The following is an 18,153-nucleotide window of genomic DNA, read 5'->3' on the forward strand; positions in this document are numbered from 1 at the left end:
GCCAAGAGGCGAATAAGGACGACTCAAGGTTTCAATAATTAATAGCCGTAGTATTACCACGACAGAAGGCGTTATCGATAAGACCTGTTACTAGCCGCTCTCTGAAAGGGCTTGAATTATCTGAATCCAGTTCGAGACGATTCCTGTCGTCGCGAAGATAGGGTCACCGGCCCGGCGACCTGACGCGTCGCTGCCCTCTTCTTCCCAACATCATGGCTGATTTACCCCCAGACTTCCGGTGGCTTCCAGGTACATTGCCTACCAAATATTTTCGAGCCATTCTCTCACACTTATTCTAGAGTACGATGATATCCTACAAGCAATTGCCTCCACTGATGTTGTACAGTGCGTACTAATTCTCGTGATCGTCTGACTAGAGCTAACATGCGATAGGACTGAGTGGCCGAAGCTGCGAGATATCATCAAGTTTCAAAATCAAAGAGGTACTCTCAAATATTCTCGAATGCTCCTGCATACCAATATCAGCTATTTAGAACATCGAACTTTTTCTTTCGCAAGCAAAACCACCACCTCCTCCAGCGGCATCTCCACCTTTGACCTTGTCGAATGGTGGCCTGAAGCTGCCACCATTTCCAGTGCGCCAAGTGAACACTCTCAATCCTGTACAAGCACCTGTCAGCTACATGAACAAGGAGCAGGCCGAGCAGATGAGGCAGTACATCTACGCTGAATTAGACGAGATAGACGAGTGCGTTTCCTCTGTTCTGTTGCTTAAACTGGCGTTCTAATTTCTCATAGAAATTCGCCATTCACTATACAACGGGTCTGCGAACTATGTGTTAATCCAATGCGGCATTACAAGTCAGTTGGCAAGTATCTACGCGCCGTGGAAAAATCACTTCTCGTTACCTCGACATGGGACAGCTTCCCTAAATCTTCGGGCGATGATATTGACACCAAGGTGCCGCTCAACGTCGTCGGAGTACCATCAGGGTCATCCTCGGTTCCAGCGACGCCGCTGTTCTCGCCCATCCCATTCTTGCATAGTGATGCTCGACGATCAAAATCACGCAGCCCGCCTCCTTCACCGCTGGTGCTCGGTGCAGCCGCTTCTATCAGCGCTGGACAGTCAGAAGCGCTGGCTCCCAAGGCCCTCGGACTAGTTGATGAATTGGATGATCCAAGTCCCGGACATATGAGCGACCACCCTACCGCCATATCGTCAGTGACCTCTGTCACAGAGAACGACAGTCGGCCATTCATTCAGAGTCTGGACAGTAGATTTGTTAAAGCGGAAGCCACGCCAGACGCACAGTCAGAGGAACATGCGATGGCTGTAGACAAAGAACCAGAGGGTAAAGAGAATGTTGGATAAGTGCAGTATACATATGGGCGGGTATAATCAGACCAAGTCTTTCTTGATTTTCTCCAGCATCGCATTCATACGCAAGCTTCATGTTCGGCTGACCTCTGCCTCTGCCTCCATTCCCATCACGATCCCCTTTGAAAGGCTGTCCCCGTACATTGCCGCTCTTTCTCTTGTTAAATGGGTCGGCTTTATAGCTATGCAAGGACGACTTGGAGTATGCGTTCCGCTTCATTTCACGGGTGGATATCGGAGGCTGTGAGGGTGTCGTTTGCACGGAAACGGCGACTTTTTGAGTGATAGATTTTGTACGTGAAGGAGGTGCTGGAGGTTCGGGAGAGGGCTGATGATCTTCCTTTAAATCCTCCTGAGTACCGCTAGATGCACTACTGTCTGAATCAACATCCTGCATATCCTTATCGTCTCCTGCACTGGCTGCCGCCATCTTGCGTTTTTCCGCCTTCCATTTACTTTTAATTTTGGCCTTGAAGACCCAGTCTTGCTTGAGTTTCTTTGCTGCAAATACTGTTAAATCACGATGAGATATCAAAAGAACTGTATTAACCTCTTGCTGCAGGGTGATGGGGAAATGTAGGGGGACGTTTTCTTTTTAGCGAGCCTTCGGCCATGACGGAGGCAAACAGGGATGCTGACTAATACATAGCCATGAGGCTCCGCAGGGTAGTGACTCTTCAATCTCTTTCCTTCTTAATCCCACTCAACTCAGTCTTCTCCTTGTATTTCTTCTGACCGTCGCATGAGCGTGCAGAACTTAAACACTTTCGGTTAGTAGGCACTCTTCCTAGGCGACCATTGACTCACAGCGCCACTTAGATCCCTTCGCTGACGAGGGCGACCCTCTTGGAGACAACCAAGACGTTGGATCTCAGGCAGACTACATCCACATTCGTATTCAGCAGAGGAATGGAAGGAAGACGCTGACCACTTTGCAAGGCCTGCCCAAGCGTGAGTCGCTTATCACACACACCATCACCTCTAATCATGTCTGAATCACTACAGAGTACGACTCGAAGAAGCTTCTCAAAGCCTTCAAGAAGGTGATTGACCATGTCCAACTCGACTCCTACCCTTCTGTTTTCTCGACCAGTCATTAACACTCTTTCCAGGAGTTTGCTTGCAACGGCACCCTCGTCGATGACGAAAAGATGGGCCAAGTTATTCAGTTGCAAGGTGATCAGCGTGCCAAGATCTCCAATTTCCTCATCGAGAATGGTATCGAGAAGTCTACCATCAAGGTGCACGGATTCTGAGCACCCTATGATGGCTTCAGTAGAGTACACATTGTCGTCTTTTCTTCGGCCTGGTTGAAAGCGTTTTTTACCGTTTTACGTTATAATGTTTTCATGATCATCCGCTTCAATATATGTACGATTGTGTATTTTGAATTGCGTTCATCAGATTTAAAGTACTGCGGCAATAACTTGTAAATGCCGGGTAACGCAGCAATTCAGCTCGGTGGAAACAAAAGAAACACTCGCCGAAAGAAGAGTGGGTAGCCATGAGATCTATTTGATCTTATCCAACGGTCTGGGATTGAGCCAAGTCAGCACGAGATATGCGAAGATTTAAAGAGAAACCGACCTGTTGAATCCACCACGTCTAAAGGGAAGAAAAAAACAAGTTAGGTTTCATCATAAAGAAACAGCAAGTCCTTCACCTGTTCATATATTGTCGCCAAGTACGAGTCTTCTTGACAGTTTGTAGCACCTTCCTGGTTGCCATCGACGTGCTTTCCCTGTTTGGATATCAGAAGACGATGCTTCAACTCCTACATGACGATAATTACCTTGGTCGAGCCGAATCCACCGAGGCCCATCATGGCCATCATGGCTTCCTCGTCTGGGTCATCTATGGCTTCATTTTGAACGTCATCAGGAGCATCTGGATCTAAATTCGGTCTGGTGGAACGAGGAGTACGGCTTTCTGTTTGGAGTGGTAAACGATAAATATCTAGTAGTGCAATAGAATTGACTCGCCTGTGTCATTTGGAACGCTATCCTTCTGTACTACTGGTTCCCTTGGTTTATCTGAACGACGTGAATCATCGAGCTTGGAGGATTCACCACGGCTTTTCACATCATCGCGGTCGCGTGGCCCGTCTCTCGGCTTGTAGTCTCTGTCTCTGTCTCTGTCTCCTCGTTCTCTATCCCTTCGCGTATCTTCCCTATCACGTCCATAGTCTCGATAATCTTGAGGAACTTGGTCAGTACTATGAGAATGGAAGGAGAAGCGACGGTCACCATTTCTTGAGCGTCGGTCTCTGTCTCGTCGAGGACTTCGTGATCTATCTCGGTCGCGACGAGGGCTGGGGGAACGTCGTCGGCCTCCACGGTCGCTTCCGTGAGTATCTGTCCCTGTCTCTTGAGTCGCGCTCCCAGCTTCTATCTCGACGACGGTGGTCACCTCTTGAGGACATTTGTGGATTGAGTGTGAGAGCCAAATGAGCCGTGTCACATGTGTCACACACTAAATAGCCGGCGGCCACCAAGTTTTTCAACGTCGACCTTGGTACAAGGGCATCCATGAGTCAAGTAGCTCGACCGGCTGCAAATGGCGCGACAAATTTACTTTGTTACACGATATGTTCTAATTTCTTTCGTTTTCTAGCTTTAGCCCACGCAAAACACATAGGTCTCTTCGGTGTACCTTCCACCGTAACCACTGGCGACATACGAAGGCTAATAACGAGAACTGGGGTCCAAGGTGTCTCAAATGGTGTGTATCCTTATCTTCCCTCATATTACATTTTCTCATTCTTTGTAGTTGCTATCCAATATACGCACAGGTACCGGCGCACAGGAAACGTCTACCTCACGTTGTCGCTCCCAAATTTCCTGCGTGACAACCTACGAGTCTTGGAGGACGCGACAATATCTGGAGTAACTGTTAAAGCGGAAGCATCTTTATCGATACCTGATAAAGACTTCCGCTATGGTGATGGGACGGGCACGACTGTGGTTGTGCAAGGACCACCTGGGAAGGCTGATGTGCATACATTCCGACAAATGCTAACAGCTTACACGTTGGACCTTGGCCCTGAACCTATCACCCAAATACCGCTGTAAGTCGAACCAGTCATGCCGATTGCTGCATTCTCATTAGCTGTGCTAGGCCCAAGGGAGGTTTCTCAAGAGTAGCGCGTTTTCTTGTGCGTTTTGCGACAGCTTCAGATGCGCACCGTTTTGTACGGGACATTCAAGGAGTAATCATAGAGAATTCCAATGACTCGAATGTTCACAGAGCGCCGTACCGAGCTCACGTCGTGTATTAATAATTGAGTACAATAAAATCTCGTTACATTCGCTCTGCCTCGAGATCTTCGTCCAACCGAGAGCGCTGCCCCTGCCAATGATAATAAGAAAGATGCAGCCAAAGCAGGGAACGTGATACTTACTATCCTTGCGTTGTCTTCCTCATCGTCTAGGGACCTGCCTCGTTTAAGTCTCCCTTCAGTTGGCTCTGCTTCCTTCCAGTCACCACCTCCACCAGCAACTGCACCGGGACCGTCCTGGGCGTCAGCATATCTTTCCTCGACCTGTCTCCTTCGTTCTATCTCCAGTCGTTGGGCCTGTGCTCCCCATCCCCCTCGACCTGGATCATAGTCTTGCCTATGTTCATCTCTTACCTGCCCGCCGCTTTTACCCCTTCCAAATTGCCGCCCTTCTTTATATCCCAGGTCAAGGTCACACCGAATGATGCGCTCATCTAGCTTGGTACCACTGACATATCGCATGCTGGCCAGTGCCTCCGCGTGAGTATAATATTCGACGAAGCAGAATCCACAGGGTGTCCTACCAAGTCGTCAGTCAAGAGTTCTAATTGCTGCCGTGGATGACATACCTTGTATTGCGATCAAGACCCATAATAATCCTCTTTATCCCACCGCCATCCTCCGGACTGGCGCACTTGGTAAATAGCTCGTATATTTGTTCTTCGGTCGTGTAGAAACTCAAGTTACCTATCTGTTGTCATCGGTAAAGCCAGAACAGGGCAGGAAGGATGAATTTTGCATACGTAGAGTGTAGTTGACTTTGCAAGCAAGTCGTTTTGCTTTTGGCGATCCACCCGTGTCTGTGAGTCCTTGTAGTTTGAAGGCTGATCTAATGGCTGTACTACATGAGCCATTGTGGACGAAAGTGGTGAACAAGTTGCAAGTTGCAACGACATTATTTTGGAATTTGATGAGTGGATAATTAAATAATTAAATAAACAATTACGCGTCAGACGCGGCCGCGTCACCTGCACTTTTCCTTCATCTCTGTTCGCCATCATGGATGAAATCGGTATTGAGCTCCAGAAACATGTACATATCCTTTATGTCTTTGCATATAAAAGCTGACGACACTCGCCAGGAACCCACTTTCGAGTCGGTCGTGACCGAGAAAACGGCACTCTACCAGGAATTGCAAGAAGAGGACCTCTACACAAAGTACAAGAAACTTTCTCGACATTTGGAACTTCTGGAGATACAGGAGAGCTACATCAAGGATGAACAAGCCAATCTGAAGCGGGAGCTTATTCGTGCCCAGGAGGAGGTCAAACGTATACAATCTGTTCCGCTCGTCATCGGCCAGTTCCTTGAACCCATCGACCAGCACACTGGAATCGTGGGCTCAACAACAGGCTCAAATTATGTTGTCCGTATTCTCTCGACTCTCGACAGGGAACTGTTGAAGCCATCATCATCTGTCGCTCTCCACCGCCATTCCAATGCTCTCGTCGACATCCTTCCTCCAGAAGCCGACTCTTCAATATCGATGCTGAGCAAGGAGGAGAAACCGGATGTTTCGTATCAAGATGTCGGTGGAATGGACTCGCAGAAGCAGGAGATCAGGGAGGCAGTGGAACTGCCATTGACACACTTCGACCTTTACAAGAAGATTGGTATCGACCCTCCTCGAGGAGTTCTTCTTTACGGTCCGCCAGGTGTGCTGAATAATTGCTCAAGATGATCTCTTCTTTTGATACCATTATCCCCAGGTACCGGGAAGACGATGTTAGTGAAAGCCGTTGCACACCATACCACAGCCTCTTTCATCCGGGTGGTCGGGAGCGAATTTGTGCAAAAATATCTGGGCGAAGGTCCTCGAATGGTTCGGGACGTCTTCCGTCTAGCTCGCGAGAACTCCCCAGCCATTATCTTCATCGACGAAATCGACGCCATTGCTACAAAACGGTTTGACGCGCAGACAGGTGCTGATCGTGAAGTGCAACGTATTCTATTGGAGCTTCTCAACCAAATGGACGGCTTCGACCAGGGGAGCAACGTTAAGGTATTTGTGCAATTGAGGAACTCCATTGCATTCGGTTTACATCTTCCTCAGGTTATCATGGCTACCAACCGTGCAGATACTTTGGATCCTGCTCTATTACGGCCAGGTCGTCTGGACCGTAAGATAGAGTTCCCGCTACCATCAAGGCGAGAAAAGCGTCTCATCTTCCAAACTGTGACGAGCAAGATGAACTTGGGTCCAGACGTCGACTTAGAGGACTGTCCGTCGATTTCGTTCTCTAATCAGGACCACTACTCATATGCCTCAATAGATGTTTCTCGCCCAGACAGAATTTCCTCTGCTGAGATATCATCAATTGTACAAGCTGCAGGTTTACAAGGTATGACACTTTCCCTTCGTTTAGGGTCTCGCTGAAGATCCCTTTCAGCCGTAAGGAAGAATCGCTATGTCATTCTTCCCATCGATTTCGAGGAAGCATGGAAGGTGTGTTCGCCTTTCATCATACACTGTGACCCCCTAACCATTCGTTGTTTAATAGCAAACTGTTAAGAGATCCGACGAAACGCATGAATTCTGTGAGTGTATTTGTCTCAGTTGACTTAATTGTACTAACCAATAAATAGACCGGTGATGCTTCGACCCATTACATAACCAGTGTTTATGTAGACATTTCTTATGTTTTCATGAACAAAGCTTTCATATTTTACCATCCGCGCTTATGCCTCGCGAATACATTCAACATCCAGTGCATTTCTGTACTTAGTAGCGTCTTGCTGCAGATGTTGACGACCCAGTTGCTGCATGATTTACTATTTCTCAACAGACACAACGTGTGTGAACCGTGAATGGGCACCTTCGAAGATGCAAGATATCACCAGCGTAATGGCTTGAGATCTCTGTCCTGTGTCCGTGCACCCAATGCGACTGCATAGTACAGTTTCAGGTTGGATGTACATCGAAATTCTACCAACAGCAAGGATCATAATCAGATATGAATACGCCACCGTTCACCGGTGTCAAAGGACATGCCGGTTCTTCGTATTCTCCTTCGGTTTGAAGAATTGTCTGAGAAGATTTCTTCAACGTCTAACTCGCCATGATGCATCTGATTCGTTTTCAATACATGGCACCGAATTGCACCCTGTTACATTATTTAATTTTAAGCATCCGGTCATTTATGTCATGATTCTCGACCAGCGACGTGGCTCTAGCGGCGACTAGCTTTGTTCGAACGTCGCTATCGATCTTCATCATCATCTATCAGGCTAATTTTAAAGCCTGGACTGTTGGCCTGCGTTGAACGTCCACCCTCACCTTCTGATTGACACTCATACACGCTTATGCTGTTAAGTCATTACCGCCACCCGCGTCCAATATACCATCGTCGTCTTCTGATGAATTTATGGTCTTTTTCGAAGATAGAAATCAGCCAGTATTACAAAATTCTTCCATAGCATTCGCAAAAAGCCGTAAGATCCTAAATCATACTTTTGAATAATTCCAATGTTAGCAAGCTACAGCGCGACGAACACGTGTGCAGCTTGTGACCAAGATAAATCAGCATCATCTCGGTAATGAATTTTTGCTCCCTCGTGCCTTTGAGCTGTTGTGCCCAGAGCTTCAGCGAAATCTGACCATCTACTACTTTGGCCGGTTGACCGAGTTCACTAGCTCGTTCGGTTGCTATCTGAATTCCTCTTGCTATTGTTGAACGGACTTTCCCATCTTCTAATGCCAGCAGACCGGCAATAGTGCATCCACCCGGAGCTGTTGGTTGAAGATTTATAGCATGTCGCATGAAGAATTCAAAGATATATTACTTACTTGTAACAGAATCTTTGATCTGCGCAGGATGAGCTCCAGCCTGAAGCACCATGCGGGCTGCCCCTTGTAGTGCTAAGAGTGTGTTAGTTTCGTAAGACAAAGACTCCAAGCCCTAAAACCTACTTTGTGCTGCCAATTCTAGTGCCTCCGCCCTAGGAAGCCCCATCATAACGCCTCCATCTGCCATAGCTTCCAGGAAGATACATGCAAAAGCAGGACCCGAACCTGAAAGTGCGGTACAAGCATCAAAATGTTTTTCTTCCAAGAAACGACATCGACCAATGGAAGAGAAAATTTTAAGGATTATGGCATGATCCACTTCCATATTTTCAGAGGCAGAAATTGATGACACAACCGTCATGCCCTCGCGGATCTAATCACAATGAGTATTTCGTTGAACGAATAGAAGGTCTCAGCCATGCACACCTTGCAAGGTGTATTGGGCATGGCGCGGATGACCCTGGTTTGCGGATGAACCCAGGTGGTGAGTTGCGATATGGTGACACCAGCGAGAATACTGATTAAGAGTTTCCCTTCGAGGGCTTCACTGAGCCCGGGCTCTGAGAGGATTGAATGTGCAAGCTGTGGCTTGCAGCTGTTTAGTTCGGTCAGCAAAGAATTCAATGTAGAACGATTCAGCTGACCAAAGTAGAATAACATCAGACTGCTTTACAGCGTCTACATTTTTCGAGGCCACGACTTCGATACTTTTACCCATAAGCCCAAGACCGTCGAATACTGTCCTGAGTTTAGCAGCGCTTTTAGTTTGGCTCACACAAGCGATAAATCGGGTTGGAGTAGATGCATCCGGTGATCCCACTGGAGTCATAGTTCCCGGAGTATGTGACTCCCATTTCTGCAGTGCAGCTGGGACGCGAGAGTGCACATCGAGACTGTCAACGACACCAGACAGAATGGCGATGCCCATAGTGCCGCATCCTGTAATAATTGCTCAATCCTCAGCTGAAAAACCCAAGATTAGAATGCACCTATAACACAAAGAGTGTAGCCCATTGAGGAAAAGAAATATACTTGTCAATGTTCGTCTTGAATGTCAAGAAACAGAAATTTTGAGCAGCTTCTAAATTTGGGTTGATCGACAATTGCGCAAAGAGTCATGCTTGTCTTCGTCACTGTAGGGTCGACCCGCTTTGACGCGCTGGTCCAGGCTGCGCTGTCAGACCACGTTCTTACTGCTCTCAGTAAGGCTGGATATACCACCGCCGTTATTCAATGTGGAAACTCGGACTTTGCGCATGCTCATTCGATACAGAATGGAGGAACCTTGAATACCCAGCAACAAAATGTCACCGTTGAAATGTATAAATTCAAGCCGTCATTGGAGTCAGACTATGAACGAGCAGATCTGGTTATCAGTCATGCAGGTATGTGTGCTCGCCCATGGCCTGTGGGAGTTTGCAGTGATAGCAGACAGGCTCGGGAACGATTCTCGACGTCCTTCGGCTGGGCAAGCCTCTCATTGTCGTTCCCAATCCAACTCTACTAGATAATCACCAAGAGGAGCTGGCGACAGCCTTGGAAGAGCTGGGCCATCTGAGATCTTCAACAGTGTCGTGAGCTATATTCATTAGCTATTTCGCCTTCATACCTTTACACTTCCAAGGGATCTTGCCCACACTATCGAAACATTCGACAGATCAGCAATCGTCGAATTTCCACCTCACGACCCAAGCAGATTTCGCCGCCTGCTGGACGAAGAGATGGGGTTCTGAGCTCAGCTTTGTACTCGATACAAACAATGACCATTTTTGTCTTTGCACCACCTATGGCCCCGACCGTCACATCCACCGTAATCGACGACAAGCCTGAGATCTACGAAGACAACCATGTACACGATGTTTATGACCAGATCGCTTCACATTTCTCATCGACAAGGTACAAGGTCCGTATATTGTGCGGATTTTGGATTCTGTTTGATGGTTCATAGCCATGGCCAATAATCGCCAATTTCTTAGCGACGATTCCGACCGGATGGATAGGTTTAGACTCTGGAACTGGCAACGGAAAATACCTACCGCTCCCATTGGAAAGACCAGGAAGCATAAGGACCATTGGCCTAGACAGAAGTCTGCCTCTGCTTGAAATCGCGAAAACAGCCGGAGGTAGTTATTCGAGATGTTGTGTGGGGAGACATTCTTGGGTATGGATGGAGGACTGGAGCATTTGTACGTCAAGTCTTACGCTGCTAATCACCTCTGATCCATTTTACCAGGATTATGCCATTTCTATTGCGACCATCCATCATCTTGCTACATCAGAACGTAGGCAAATGGCGGTACAGGTCAGAAACTTGTGTATTTTCTTATCATGTCATGATATTCACTGTATTCTCAAGCGTTTACTCGAAGCAGTTTCTGCGTCTCACGGTCGCGTTTTGATATACGTATGGGCTATCGAGCAAGATGAGCTTTCAAAACGCACCGTGCCCACCAGTTCTCACTCTAGCCAAAACGGACAGGATGTTTTGGTTCCATGGGTCCTGAACCAGCCGTCCAGGGAGTCCCCTCAATCTGGTCGTGTTCTGCAGCGCTATTACCACATGTTTGCGCAGAATGAACTCCCTGGACTTGTTGTCAAGTGCGCAGAGCAGATGGAATTATGTGTCGGGCCCAAAGCAACTTTTGGCGCGAGCCATTCTGGCGTTGAAATTATTCAAGACGGCTGGGAACGATCCAATTATTACATAGAATTGCGGCGATGGCAATCTTAATTTCATCGTCAGTCTTGCGTAACGAACCAGAGTCCCCAAAATGGTTTGTTTTTGTATTGAAGAGACAGCAGTACAGAATAGAAGAGGTACAAGATTACTCGCTGGCCGCCATAACTAAATAAATATAAGCAATTGCATAACGAGTTTGACTAGAGACTCACTGGCATTGATGAGATCTCCGCCACTTTCCTTGAGTCACACGGACAGCTTTTGCACGAGAACAATTGACCTGAAGAACTCATGAGACGATATTCCAGCGCGACTGTGTGAGAACTGACCTGTGTCATAACAAGATCAATGTCCTTGGGGTCGACACCTGTCTCATCGACAGGGGCCATCGTCTTCAGGAGCTTCAAGCTCTGGAATACTATCATCATCGTCATCTGCAGCCGACACCCGAGGTCTCAAGTCCCGTAGCAGCCGCACCACCTGACAACTGGTTAGCGGCAGACATCTGCGCCTGAGAGTTCATATCTTCGATCTGCAAGAGAAACGCGATCTAGCAAGCGAAGGGACTATACACAGGGAGAACCCACCTTGGCTTCGCCAAAGACGATGTAGCAGTCACTGTTCGGCGACTTGTAGACATCCGGTGAAGCAAGAACGAAGAGAACCTGGAATACCTTCAGCAACAGTCACAACGAACATAGAACCAACGCACATTCTTTGGCCGCCTAAGAGTGACCCGTGTGATGTTTGGGACGCGCTTCAAACCCAAGCTGAGCAGAGCTTTCCTGGCCTTCCTCTCCGAGCGGGACTGGACCTTTTCAAGGGCGGCAGTAGATGTCGGATCTTCTTCATGGTCATGGTCGTGATCGTGGTCATGGTCATGGTGGTCATGACCTTCGTGGTCAGAGTGGACTTCCTCAATTTTGGACATCTGCAGAAGGGAGTGTATTCAGTCTTCATCCAGGAGAAGGGACGCCAATCCAACGAGATGACGGCATCACACGACCAAATTGCCATGGATTCGATGCATGTAGGCACTAACGAACAAATCCCGTACCTTCAAAATATCGACCACACCGGAGAGTACTGGCTTCTTCGCTATTACCAACGACGAGGGCGCAAAAATCTGTATTTGGTCTATGTTTGGCAACAGCCTTTGATGAGAGGCTCTGCTTCCGAGACCGGCCCGGCCGACACTCAAGTTTCTTTCCCATGTCGATGCCGCTTCCTGTGCTATTTAGTCAAATTCGTTGGGTCCTGGAAGGCTCACAAGGCGCTCCTTCATTGCTCGAACTTATCGGTACAATAGACGAATTTGTTCATGCAGTGGATCCGGACTCTGTACCGTCAGCGGACATTGAAGAAGAACTACAGACTATCCATCGGGATGTCGCGGGCCACCCCTCTCCACGCCAAGCCGAGGGATTTCTAGCTGTTCTGTATCATCTTCGACCACTTCTCTCTTCGGCATCTGTCATTTTACTGTGGTTCGACCTCATCTTGCGTCCGGCACTCCGCGAACCAAAGTTGTCTACTAATGCCATTAATAATGCTACGGACCTAATCGTATCTGCCCTCAGAAACGATGATAATACCCATCAGCAGAAGTCTGATGATTTCAGGCAGCGTATTGTTGATTATTACCTCCTTGACGCGTTCAATGAAGGGTCAGGGGACGATATGATACTGTGGGCCGAGTTGGACGAGTCAGAAAAGGAACGGCAGAAGTGTTGGAAGACCAACTTGGAGAATATTCTGCTTAAATACGGAACTCAATGTCCTGAGGTGCGCCCGAGATATGCAAATGCTTTATTCCTCTACTGAATCCTCATCCAGGAACTAATGACCGAGCTGCATGGGCAGTTCGTCAACCCATCGTCTCGTCTGCAGATCCTCATTTTGCTCAATTTATTCACTTCTTCCCCCGGATTTCGCGACTCTGCATCCATTCTTGCAACACATCCACTAACATCTAGGGTAATGACATCGTTATTGATCGATAATTCTACAACTGTCTGCAGCGTTGGGCTGACACTTCTGGTCAAACTACTTCCCCTTCTTGCCGTTCATGCTTGCGAAAAGTTAAAGGAGATGGTCCCACAATTACTGCTTGTCCTCTCCAGAATTATATGCTGGAAGGAGCGGGTCTCCATTGTTGATGAATCTAATGGTTCTCATATGGACATCCCAAGGGATTTCTTCAATGCCTTTCCCTCCCACGAAATACGTCCGGAACTCCATTGGGAGCGCCTTGAATCGACATTCGATGCAGCGGCAGCCCCGGGACCCTCTCCCCGCCGATTCTTCACTTTTCTTTACTACCTTTTCCCTTGTAATGTCCTCAGGTTCTTGCGCGCGCCATTAGCTTATCTCAATGACTGTCATCCGGAGTCTCCCTACACCGTAGGATGGGATACCGTGATTGACGAAAACGAGTTGAAAGGAAAAGCGGAGGTGCCCGTCGGTGTTTTGAAACTCATCATCATCTGATTCCGTGTATATAGAAACTCCTCAGGGAACATCAATGTCATCCGCTCATAATATGGCGAGATGCTAAAGATGAACTAAATCTTCCGGACTTTTGGGCGGAATACGACGTATCTCGGATCGTGAGCGAGGCTGCCATGTTGGATGTTAATAACATGGCGCTTTCTATTCGTGCGAAGCTCGACGAGACCAATGCTACCGCAACATATACACCCTCGGAAGCGAGTGTGGAGGATACTCCAGCTGCTACCTTGCACCATATTGACCTATCATCCAGAGTCGCCAAAATATCGTTGCAAGACATGATCGCGACTTCTGTAGCGTTGAAATCCAGTCTAGATGTAAACATTACAGCACCGACATCTCAGTGGCCTGGTGCTCTGTTTGCCTCGTCGGGCGCATCTTCTACCAAGAATGGCAGCTCCCCGAGGCCCGAGAGTGTAGGATCAAAAAGCAGTGACGAAATCCCATCCCATATTGTTCAGGCCATTTCTGCCCTCCAGCGCGAGCTCGTTCTGTTAAAGAATGAGCTCAACTTTGAGCTATGGCTTTCGAGGGAAAACGTGCAGCACGTAGGTCGATTATACCAAGAGCGGATTCTTTCCAAAAACGTCGAAGTCGAGAGACAAGGATTGGTACGTGCATTCTGTTTATCTCTATTTTTTACTCATGTATCTGGTTGTAGTACAACAAGCTGCGTAACTATCGCACGCAAGTTATAGGCCTGGAAAGCGAACTACGGGAACACAAGGAGCAGGCATATTCTGCCAAAAACAAGTATGCAGAGTGGAACACGGAGCTCCAGGGAAAACTTCGAGAATTGCGGGATGAAAAGAAAAGGTGGACTATGGAGGCTGCCGCTTTGCGGACGGAAGCAAAGGAAGCCAAGGTGGGGTGTCCAGCCTCGAGAGTTTCCTACTGCGACTGATGCATTCCCACAGGCTCAATTCGCAGCCCAGGGTGAGCTACTGGACAGTGCGACGAAAGAGCTGTTCATGCTTCAAACACAAAAGAAGGAAAACCAACATAAAATTGACCGGTTAAGGGACTATGAGAAGCAGATACAGCAGCATCTCAAGATGCAACAGCTCTGGTCTGAACCCTGTTTTGTGTCGCTGAATCCTGTGCTGAAATCACGCTAGGGACGCGGACTTTTATATGTTCAATCAAAAAGAGGAGGAAATGACGATGCTGCGAAGCGAGTACAAGCAGATGGATCTTCGTCTTCAGAGTTATGAGAAGAACCTTGCAGAGCTTGAGGAGCAGAACAGGTGCCTATTATAATACACTCTACGAGAACGGAGATCTTATATATTATTGACAGAAATTACCGACGCCAAGTGCAAACACTCGAGGCACGCATAGCAGAAGCCAACCGCACGCGTAATGGAGCACAGGAATCCTCCATGCTGTCCATGATGGCGTCTGATAAAAAGCTGTTGACCGCGGTTAATAGGGATTTGCGTGAGAAGAACTCGGAGCTGATGGAAGAAAAGGAGGAGCTCAAGGCCATGGTGGAAGTGTTGAAGAATGAGGTGGGCGGGAGACGGGGTTTAGTTAATGACCCCCGCGCTAGCCCGTTGTCGTCTTCATTTTTGTACGGACAAGGAGTGATATGATTAGTACCTTATGTTCTCTTCAACAGCCCGTGGAAGAAAGTAGTAATTTTATCTTCTCGAAGGTTCGAAATGGTGATGCCCCAAAATGGCAAGTGTCAGATTGTTCTCGAATCGAATTTTTTCGCCACATATAAACAAGGCGCGCGCGCTTCCTTCTCATTCACCGTCTTGATCTCTTGCTTTCCTACTTTCTCTCTTAAAAGTGTGTTCAACCACCTCGTTGCTGCGACCTATCCTAACGTATCTCTCAGTTACAAAATGGCCACCGAAAGCTTTGGATTCCAAGCTGAAATCAGCCAGCTCCTGGATCTGATTATCAGTGAGTGGCTCGAGGCGCCCTCTCGTCTCAAATTTTTACTCATGCTCTCCCTGCAGACACCTTTTACTCGAACAAGGAGATTTTCCTACGGGAGATCATCTCCAACGCTTCTGATGCGCTCGACAAAATCCGTTATGCATCTCTCACCGAGCCTTCAGTCCTCGACACCGAGAAGGAGCTCGTCATCCGTATCGTGCCCCACAAGGAGCAAAAAGTCCTCTCCATCATCGATACCGGTATCGGAATGACCAAAGCCTGACATGGTCAACAACCTCGGTACCATCGCCAAGTCTGGTACAAAGGTAAGCGCCCAAACCCTTCCCACGAGTGCCTTGTGTCCTGATATCGTTCTGTGTAGGGATTCATGGAAGCTCTCAGCTCTGGCGCTGATATTTCCATGATCGGCCAGTTCGGTGTGGGTTTCTACTCTGCGTACCTGGTTGCGGAGCGTGTGCAGGTTATCTCGAAGCACAACGATGATGAGCAGTATATCTGGGAGTCGGCTGCGGGTGGGACTTTTACCATCACGCTGGATACGGTTAACCCGCCTCTTGGACGGGGTACGGAGATTCGTCTGTACCTCAAGGAGGACCAGCTCGAGTACCTCGAGGAGAAGAAGATTAAGGACATCGTGAAGAAGCACTCTGAATTTATCTCTTACCCTATCCAGTTGGCTGTTACCAAGGAGGTTGAGAAGGTGTGTGTTCTGTTTTTGAGTGTGCGTGCCTGTTGCTGACGGTGAATGTAGGAAGTCGAGGATGAGGAGGAAGAGGAGGTGACTGAAGAGAGCGGGGAGAAGCCCAAGATTGAAGAAGTTGAGGACGACGATGACAAGCCCAAGGAGAAGAAGACGAAAAAGATCAAGGAGCAGGAGACGACGAACGAGGAGCTCAACAAGACCAAGCCTATCTGGACTCGCAACCCTCAGGACATCACGCAGGAGGAGTACGCGGCGTTTTACAAGAGTCTGACCAATGATTGGGAAGACCATCTCGCTGTGAAGCACTTCTCCGTTGAGGGTCAACTCGAGTTCAAAGCTATTCTGTTCATTCCCAAGCGGTATGTGTTCTTGTTATATGTCTGGTCTACGTCTGACAGTGTTTCAGTGCACCCTTTGACTTGTTCGAGTCAAAGAAGAAGCGCAACAACATCAAGTTGTACGTGCGCCGGGTGTTTATCATGGACGACTGCGAGGACTTGATCCCCGAGTACCTGAACTTTGTGAAGGGTATCGTGGACTCTGAGGATCTTCCTCTGAACATTTCTCGCGAGACGTTGCAGCAGAACAAGATCCTCAAGGTTATCCGCAAGAACATTGTGAAAAAGTGCCTCGACTTGTTGTCGGAGATCGCGGAGGACAAGGACAACTTTGCCAAGTTTTACGAGGCGTTTGGGAAGAACTTGAAGCTCGGTATCCACGAGGATGCGCAGAACCGGAGCAAGCTTGCGGAGTTTTTGCGGTTCTATTCGACCAAGTCGACGGAGGAGCAAGTGTCGCTTAAAGGTGTGTGTTTTGCGTGTTCGTGATGGACATGTGGTGACCGCGTTTTCTTATTAGATTACATCACGCGGATGCCGGAGGTACAGAAGACGATCTACTATCTCACCGGTGAATCGCTGGCCGCCGTAAAGGAGTCTCCGTTCCTGGAAGTGTTGAAGAAGAAGGGCTTTGAGGTTCTGCTGCTTGTTGACCCGATCGACGAGTACGCGATCACGCAATTGAAAGAGTTTGACGGCAAAAAGTTGGTTTGTGTGTCCAAGGAAGGGACTGGAGTTGGAAGAGACTGAGGACGAGAAGAAGCAGCGAGAAGAGGAGGCGTCATCATTTGAGGAGCTGTGCAAGGTTGTAAAGGAGGCGCTCGGTGACAAGGTTGAAAAAGTGATCGTGTCGAACCGGATCACGGATTCTCCTTGCGTGCTTGTGACTGGACAGTTTGGGATGGTCATCCAACATGGTGGGTGTTGCTATAGCCAGTTCGATTGAGGAGTTTTTTTTTACTGACGGTGAATGTTTAGGAGCGGATCATGAAGGCTCAGGCTCTCCGGGACTCGTCAATGTCGTCTTACATGGCAGTCGAAAAAGACACTTGAGCTGAACCCGACAAATGCGATCATCAAGGAATTGAAGCGGAAAGTTGGGGAGGACAAGGCGGACAAGTCAGTCCGGGATCTGACGTATTTGTTGTTTGAGACCGCGCTGTTGACGTCTGGATTCACGCTGGATGAGCCCACGTCGTTTGCTAAGCGGATTCACCGAATGATTAGCCTGGGACTTGATGTTGACGAGGAAGAGGAGGATACGGCGATCGAGACCGATGCCCCTCCGCCGCTGGAGGCCACGTCTACGTCTGCCATGGAAGAGATTGATTAATAGGAGTTGTATCTGTACTTAATGCATGAAATGATGACGGGTTGATTTCGCTTGATTTCGATTGATTTCGGTTATTACGGCTTTGGATCTGGGGTCCCACGTTGGACACGGATACGACACGCGTTGACGATCGCGACTGTACGTACGCGTGGGAGAAGACTTAAAAGGAAGGACCTGGTAGTCATTGTTTCGCCTCATTGTCCTTCTTTCCATTGTCCACGACCTTTTTATTATATATATACCCTTTTGCATGAACATACCATAATGCCCT

At 48.2% G+C, this 18,153-nt stretch overlaps 13 protein-coding genes across 13 annotated transcripts; 8 read left to right on the forward strand and 5 right to left on the reverse strand.

Moving 5' to 3' along the window:
- Positions 1-212: 212 nt before the first annotated feature.
- On the forward strand, positions 213-1,336 carry EV420DRAFT_1641797 (PPP4R2-domain-containing protein; the record flags this gene model as incomplete). The annotated part of the gene is made up of 5 exons (XM_060477286.1): positions 213-249; positions 300-345; positions 394-443; positions 520-709; positions 760-1,336. The coding sequence occupies 5 exons, from the start codon at positions 213-215 to the stop codon at positions 1,334-1,336; spliced, it is 900 nt and encodes a 299-aa protein (XP_060331788.1).
- A 27-nt stretch (positions 1,337-1,363) lies between these two features.
- EV420DRAFT_1641798 (uncharacterized protein) lies at positions 1,364-1,956 on the reverse strand (the record flags this gene model as incomplete). Its single annotated transcript, XM_060477287.1, has 3 exons — positions 1,364-1,374; positions 1,430-1,843; positions 1,893-1,956. 3 exons carry the CDS (start codon positions 1,954-1,956, stop codon positions 1,364-1,366), a joined length of 489 nt encoding a protein of 162 aa, XP_060331789.1.
- A 64-nt stretch (positions 1,957-2,020) lies between these two features.
- On the forward strand, positions 2,021-2,721 carry EV420DRAFT_1536757 (translation initiation factor SUI1). The gene is made up of 4 exons (XM_060472889.1): positions 2,021-2,112; positions 2,162-2,293; positions 2,348-2,385; positions 2,455-2,721. The coding sequence occupies exons 1-4, from the start codon at positions 2,085-2,087 to the stop codon at positions 2,596-2,598; spliced, it is 342 nt and encodes a 113-aa protein (XP_060331790.1). The 5' UTR covers positions 2,021-2,084; the 3' UTR covers positions 2,599-2,721.
- On the reverse strand, positions 2,722-3,792 carry EV420DRAFT_1536760 (uncharacterized protein). The gene is made up of 6 exons (XM_060472891.1): positions 3,685-3,792; positions 3,325-3,632; positions 3,135-3,271; positions 3,031-3,083; positions 2,930-2,947; positions 2,722-2,875 (listed from the first exon to the last, which is right to left on the reverse strand). The coding sequence occupies exons 1-6, from the start codon at positions 3,762-3,764 to the stop codon at positions 2,854-2,856; spliced, it is 618 nt and encodes a 205-aa protein (XP_060331791.1). The 5' UTR covers positions 3,765-3,792; the 3' UTR covers positions 2,722-2,853.
- A 20-nt stretch (positions 3,793-3,812) lies between these two features.
- EV420DRAFT_1536761 (uncharacterized protein) lies at positions 3,813-4,628 on the forward strand. The gene is made up of 4 exons (XM_060472892.1): positions 3,813-3,901; positions 3,956-4,063; positions 4,112-4,409; positions 4,460-4,628. Exons 1-4 carry the CDS (start codon positions 3,871-3,873, stop codon positions 4,617-4,619), a joined length of 597 nt encoding a protein of 198 aa, XP_060331792.1. The 5' UTR covers positions 3,813-3,870; the 3' UTR covers positions 4,620-4,628.
- Positions 4,629-5,496, reverse strand: EV420DRAFT_1536765 (uncharacterized protein). The gene is made up of 4 exons (XM_060472893.1): positions 5,363-5,496; positions 5,189-5,310; positions 4,743-5,139; positions 4,629-4,690 (listed from the first exon to the last, which is right to left on the reverse strand). The coding sequence occupies exons 1-4, from the start codon at positions 5,471-5,473 to the stop codon at positions 4,643-4,645; spliced, it is 678 nt and encodes a 225-aa protein (XP_060331793.1). The 5' UTR covers positions 5,474-5,496; the 3' UTR covers positions 4,629-4,642.
- A 108-nt stretch (positions 5,497-5,604) lies between these two features.
- On the forward strand, positions 5,605-7,406 carry EV420DRAFT_1747285 (P-loop containing nucleoside triphosphate hydrolase protein). Its single transcript, XM_060480193.1, has 8 exons — positions 5,605-5,651; positions 5,701-6,274; positions 6,329-6,621; positions 6,673-6,841; positions 6,893-6,961; positions 7,010-7,065; positions 7,121-7,157; positions 7,206-7,406. The coding sequence occupies exons 1-8, from the start codon at positions 5,619-5,621 to the stop codon at positions 7,211-7,213; spliced, it is 1,239 nt and encodes a 412-aa protein (XP_060331794.1). The 5' UTR covers positions 5,605-5,618; the 3' UTR covers positions 7,214-7,406.
- A 558-nt stretch (positions 7,407-7,964) lies between these two features.
- On the reverse strand, positions 7,965-9,486 carry EV420DRAFT_1332952 (pyrroline-5-carboxylate reductase). The gene is made up of 6 exons (XM_060468831.1): positions 9,396-9,486; positions 9,051-9,345; positions 8,833-9,001; positions 8,530-8,779; positions 8,407-8,478; positions 7,965-8,349 (listed from the first exon to the last, which is right to left on the reverse strand). Exons 1-6 carry the CDS (start codon positions 9,418-9,420, stop codon positions 8,060-8,062), a joined length of 1,101 nt encoding a protein of 366 aa, XP_060331795.1. The 5' UTR covers positions 9,421-9,486; the 3' UTR covers positions 7,965-8,059.
- A 32-nt stretch (positions 9,487-9,518) lies between these two features.
- EV420DRAFT_1536772 (glycosyl transferase) lies at positions 9,519-10,171 on the forward strand. The gene is made up of 3 exons (XM_060472894.1): positions 9,519-9,791; positions 9,842-9,980; positions 10,031-10,171. The coding sequence occupies exons 1-3, from the start codon at positions 9,524-9,526 to the stop codon at positions 10,137-10,139; spliced, it is 516 nt and encodes a 171-aa protein (XP_060331796.1). The 5' UTR covers positions 9,519-9,523; the 3' UTR covers positions 10,140-10,171.
- On the forward strand, positions 10,172-11,157 carry EV420DRAFT_1536775 (S-adenosyl-L-methionine-dependent methyltransferase). The gene is made up of 5 exons (XM_060472895.1): positions 10,172-10,309; positions 10,355-10,529; positions 10,558-10,592; positions 10,640-10,708; positions 10,763-11,157. The coding sequence occupies exons 1-5, from the start codon at positions 10,193-10,195 to the stop codon at positions 11,135-11,137; spliced, it is 771 nt and encodes a 256-aa protein (XP_060331797.1). The 5' UTR covers positions 10,172-10,192; the 3' UTR covers positions 11,138-11,157.
- Positions 11,158-12,209, reverse strand: EV420DRAFT_1536779 (NAC domain-containing protein). Its single transcript, XM_060472896.1, has 5 exons — positions 11,799-12,209; positions 11,674-11,751; positions 11,532-11,618; positions 11,343-11,478; positions 11,158-11,251 (listed from the first exon to the last, which is right to left on the reverse strand). The coding sequence occupies exons 1-5, from the start codon at positions 12,015-12,017 to the stop codon at positions 11,232-11,234; spliced, it is 540 nt and encodes a 179-aa protein (XP_060331798.1). The 5' UTR covers positions 12,018-12,209; the 3' UTR covers positions 11,158-11,231.
- A 72-nt stretch (positions 12,210-12,281) lies between these two features.
- EV420DRAFT_1536782 (uncharacterized protein) lies at positions 12,282-15,235 on the forward strand. Its single transcript, XM_060472897.1, has 7 exons — positions 12,282-12,871; positions 12,923-13,540; positions 13,591-14,208; positions 14,259-14,462; positions 14,515-14,666; positions 14,716-14,844; positions 14,898-15,235. Exons 1-7 carry the CDS (start codon positions 12,299-12,301, stop codon positions 15,190-15,192), a joined length of 2,589 nt encoding a protein of 862 aa, XP_060331799.1. The 5' UTR covers positions 12,282-12,298; the 3' UTR covers positions 15,193-15,235.
- A 109-nt stretch (positions 15,236-15,344) lies between these two features.
- EV420DRAFT_1536789 (heat-shock protein 90) lies at positions 15,345-17,969 on the forward strand. The gene is given in 12 exon segments (XM_060472898.1): positions 15,345-15,394; positions 15,444-15,511; positions 15,568-15,725; positions 15,766-15,813; positions 15,870-16,208; positions 16,260-16,570; positions 16,618-17,015; positions 17,070-17,257; positions 17,277-17,453; positions 17,528-17,584; positions 17,604-17,933; positions 17,944-17,969. The coding sequence occupies 10 exon segments, from the start codon at positions 15,451-15,453 to the stop codon at positions 17,880-17,882; spliced, it is 2,016 nt and encodes a 671-aa protein (XP_060331800.1). The 5' UTR covers positions 15,345-15,394; positions 15,444-15,450; the 3' UTR covers positions 17,883-17,933; positions 17,944-17,969.
- Positions 17,970-18,153: the final 184 nt, after the last annotated feature.

This window comes from Desarmillaria tabescens (genome assembly GCF_030435595.1).
Source record: "Desarmillaria tabescens strain CCBAS 213 chromosome Unknown EV420scaffold_14, whole genome shotgun sequence".
Taxonomy (NCBI): domain Eukaryota; kingdom Fungi; phylum Basidiomycota; class Agaricomycetes; order Agaricales; family Physalacriaceae; genus Desarmillaria; species Desarmillaria tabescens.

Bases quoted from the DNA above. Each gene is read 5' to 3' on its own strand.
- EV420DRAFT_1332952 (XM_060468831.1), bottom strand. From the start codon at position 9,420: ATGGGCTACACTCTTTGTGTTATAG. The intron at 9,002-9,050 runs GTCAGCTGAATC...CGAACTAAACAG, and splicing joins TCTGATGTTATTCTACTTTG to CTGCAAGCCACAGCTTGCAC. The intron at 8,479-8,529 runs GTAGGTTTTAGG...ACACACTCTTAG, and splicing joins ACTAGAATTGGCAGCACAAA to CACTACAAGGGGCAGCCCGC.
- EV420DRAFT_1536761 (XM_060472892.1), top strand. From the start codon at position 3,871: ATGAGTCAAGTAGCTCGACCGGCTGCAAATG. The intron at 4,064-4,111 runs GTGTGTATCCTT...CATTCTTTGTAG, and splicing joins GGTCCAAGGTGTCTCAAATG to TTGCTATCCAATATACGCAC. The intron at 4,410-4,459 runs GTAAGTCGAACC...TAGCTGTGCTAG, and splicing joins CCTATCACCCAAATACCGCT to GCCCAAGGGAGGTTTCTCAA.
- EV420DRAFT_1536760 (XM_060472891.1), bottom strand. From the start codon at position 3,764: ATGTCCTCAAGAGGTGACCACCGTCGTCGAGATAGAAGCTGGGAGCGC. The intron at 3,633-3,684 runs GCGACCGTGGAG...CGACCGAGATAG, and splicing joins AGGGACAGATACTCACGGAA to ATCACGAAGTCCTCGACGAG. The intron at 3,084-3,134 runs GTAATTATCGTC...ATATCCAAACAG, and splicing joins GTGGATTCGGCTCGACCAAG to GGAAAGCACGTCGATGGCAA.
- EV420DRAFT_1747285 (XM_060480193.1), top strand. From the start codon at position 5,619: ATGGATGAAATCGGTATTGAGCTCCAGAAACAT. The intron at 6,842-6,892 runs GTCCGTCGATTT...ATGCCTCAATAG, and splicing joins AGACGTCGACTTAGAGGACT to ATGTTTCTCGCCCAGACAGA. The intron at 6,962-7,009 runs GTATGACACTTT...GATCCCTTTCAG, and splicing joins ACAAGCTGCAGGTTTACAAG to CCGTAAGGAAGAATCGCTAT.
- EV420DRAFT_1536782 (XM_060472897.1), top strand. From the start codon at position 12,299: ATGTCGATGCCGCTTCCTGTGCTATTTAGTCAAATTCGTTGGGTCCTG. The intron at 12,872-12,922 runs GTGCGCCCGAGA...ATCCTCATCCAG, and splicing joins ACGGAACTCAATGTCCTGAG to GAACTAATGACCGAGCTGCA. The intron at 13,541-13,590 runs GTGCCCGTCGGT...CCGTGTATATAG, and splicing joins AGTTGAAAGGAAAAGCGGAG to AAACTCCTCAGGGAACATCA.
- EV420DRAFT_1536789 (XM_060472898.1), top strand. From the start codon at position 15,451: ATGGCCACCGAAAGCTTTGGATTCCAAGCTGAAATCAGCCAGCTCCTG. The intron at 15,726-15,765 runs GTCCTCTCCATC...GAATGACCAAAG, and splicing joins TGCCCCACAAGGAGCAAAAA to CCTGACATGGTCAACAACCT. The intron at 15,814-15,869 runs GTAAGCGCCCAA...CGTTCTGTGTAG, and splicing joins TCGCCAAGTCTGGTACAAAG to GGATTCATGGAAGCTCTCAG.
- EV420DRAFT_1536772 (XM_060472894.1), top strand. From the start codon at position 9,524: ATGCTTGTCTTCGTCACTGTAGGGTCGACCCGCTTTGACGCGCTGGTC. The intron at 9,792-9,841 runs GTATGTGTGCTC...GATAGCAGACAG, and splicing joins TCTGGTTATCAGTCATGCAG to GCTCGGGAACGATTCTCGAC. The intron at 9,981-10,030 runs GTGAGCTATATT...TACACTTCCAAG, and splicing joins CTGAGATCTTCAACAGTGTC to GGATCTTGCCCACACTATCG.
- EV420DRAFT_1536757 (XM_060472889.1), top strand. From the start codon at position 2,085: ATGAGCGTGCAGAACTTAAACACTTTCG. The intron at 2,113-2,161 runs GTTAGTAGGCAC...AGCGCCACTTAG, and splicing joins GCAGAACTTAAACACTTTCG to ATCCCTTCGCTGACGAGGGC. The intron at 2,386-2,454 runs GTGATTGACCAT...CACTCTTTCCAG, and splicing joins TTCTCAAAGCCTTCAAGAAG to GAGTTTGCTTGCAACGGCAC.
- EV420DRAFT_1536765 (XM_060472893.1), bottom strand. From the start codon at position 5,473: ATGGCTCATGTAGTACAGCCATTAGATCAGCCTTCAAACTACAAGGAC. The intron at 5,140-5,188 runs GTATGTCATCCA...ACGACTTGGTAG, and splicing joins GGTCTTGATCGCAATACAAG to GACACCCTGTGGATTCTGCT. The intron at 4,691-4,742 runs GTAAGTATCACG...TATCATTGGCAG, and splicing joins AGGAAGACAACGCAAGGATA to GGGCAGCGCTCTCGGTTGGA.
- EV420DRAFT_1536779 (XM_060472896.1), bottom strand. From the start codon at position 12,017: ATGTCCAAAATTGAGGAAGTCCACTCTGACCACGAAGGTCATGACCAC. The intron at 11,752-11,798 runs GTGCGTTGGTTC...AAGGTATTCCAG, and splicing joins CTCTTAGGCGGCCAAAGAAT to GTTCTCTTCGTTCTTGCTTC. The intron at 11,479-11,531 runs GTCGGCTGCAGA...AAGCTCCTGAAG, and splicing joins CGGGACTTGAGACCTCGGGT to ACGATGGCCCCTGTCGATGA.
- EV420DRAFT_1536775 (XM_060472895.1), top strand. From the start codon at position 10,193: ATGGCCCCGACCGTCACATCCACCGTAATCGACGACAAGCCTGAGATC. The intron at 10,530-10,557 runs GTAGTTATTCGA...TTGTGTGGGGAG, and splicing joins AATCGCGAAAACAGCCGGAG to ACATTCTTGGGTATGGATGG. The intron at 10,709-10,762 runs GTCAGAAACTTG...TGTATTCTCAAG, and splicing joins GTAGGCAAATGGCGGTACAG to CGTTTACTCGAAGCAGTTTC.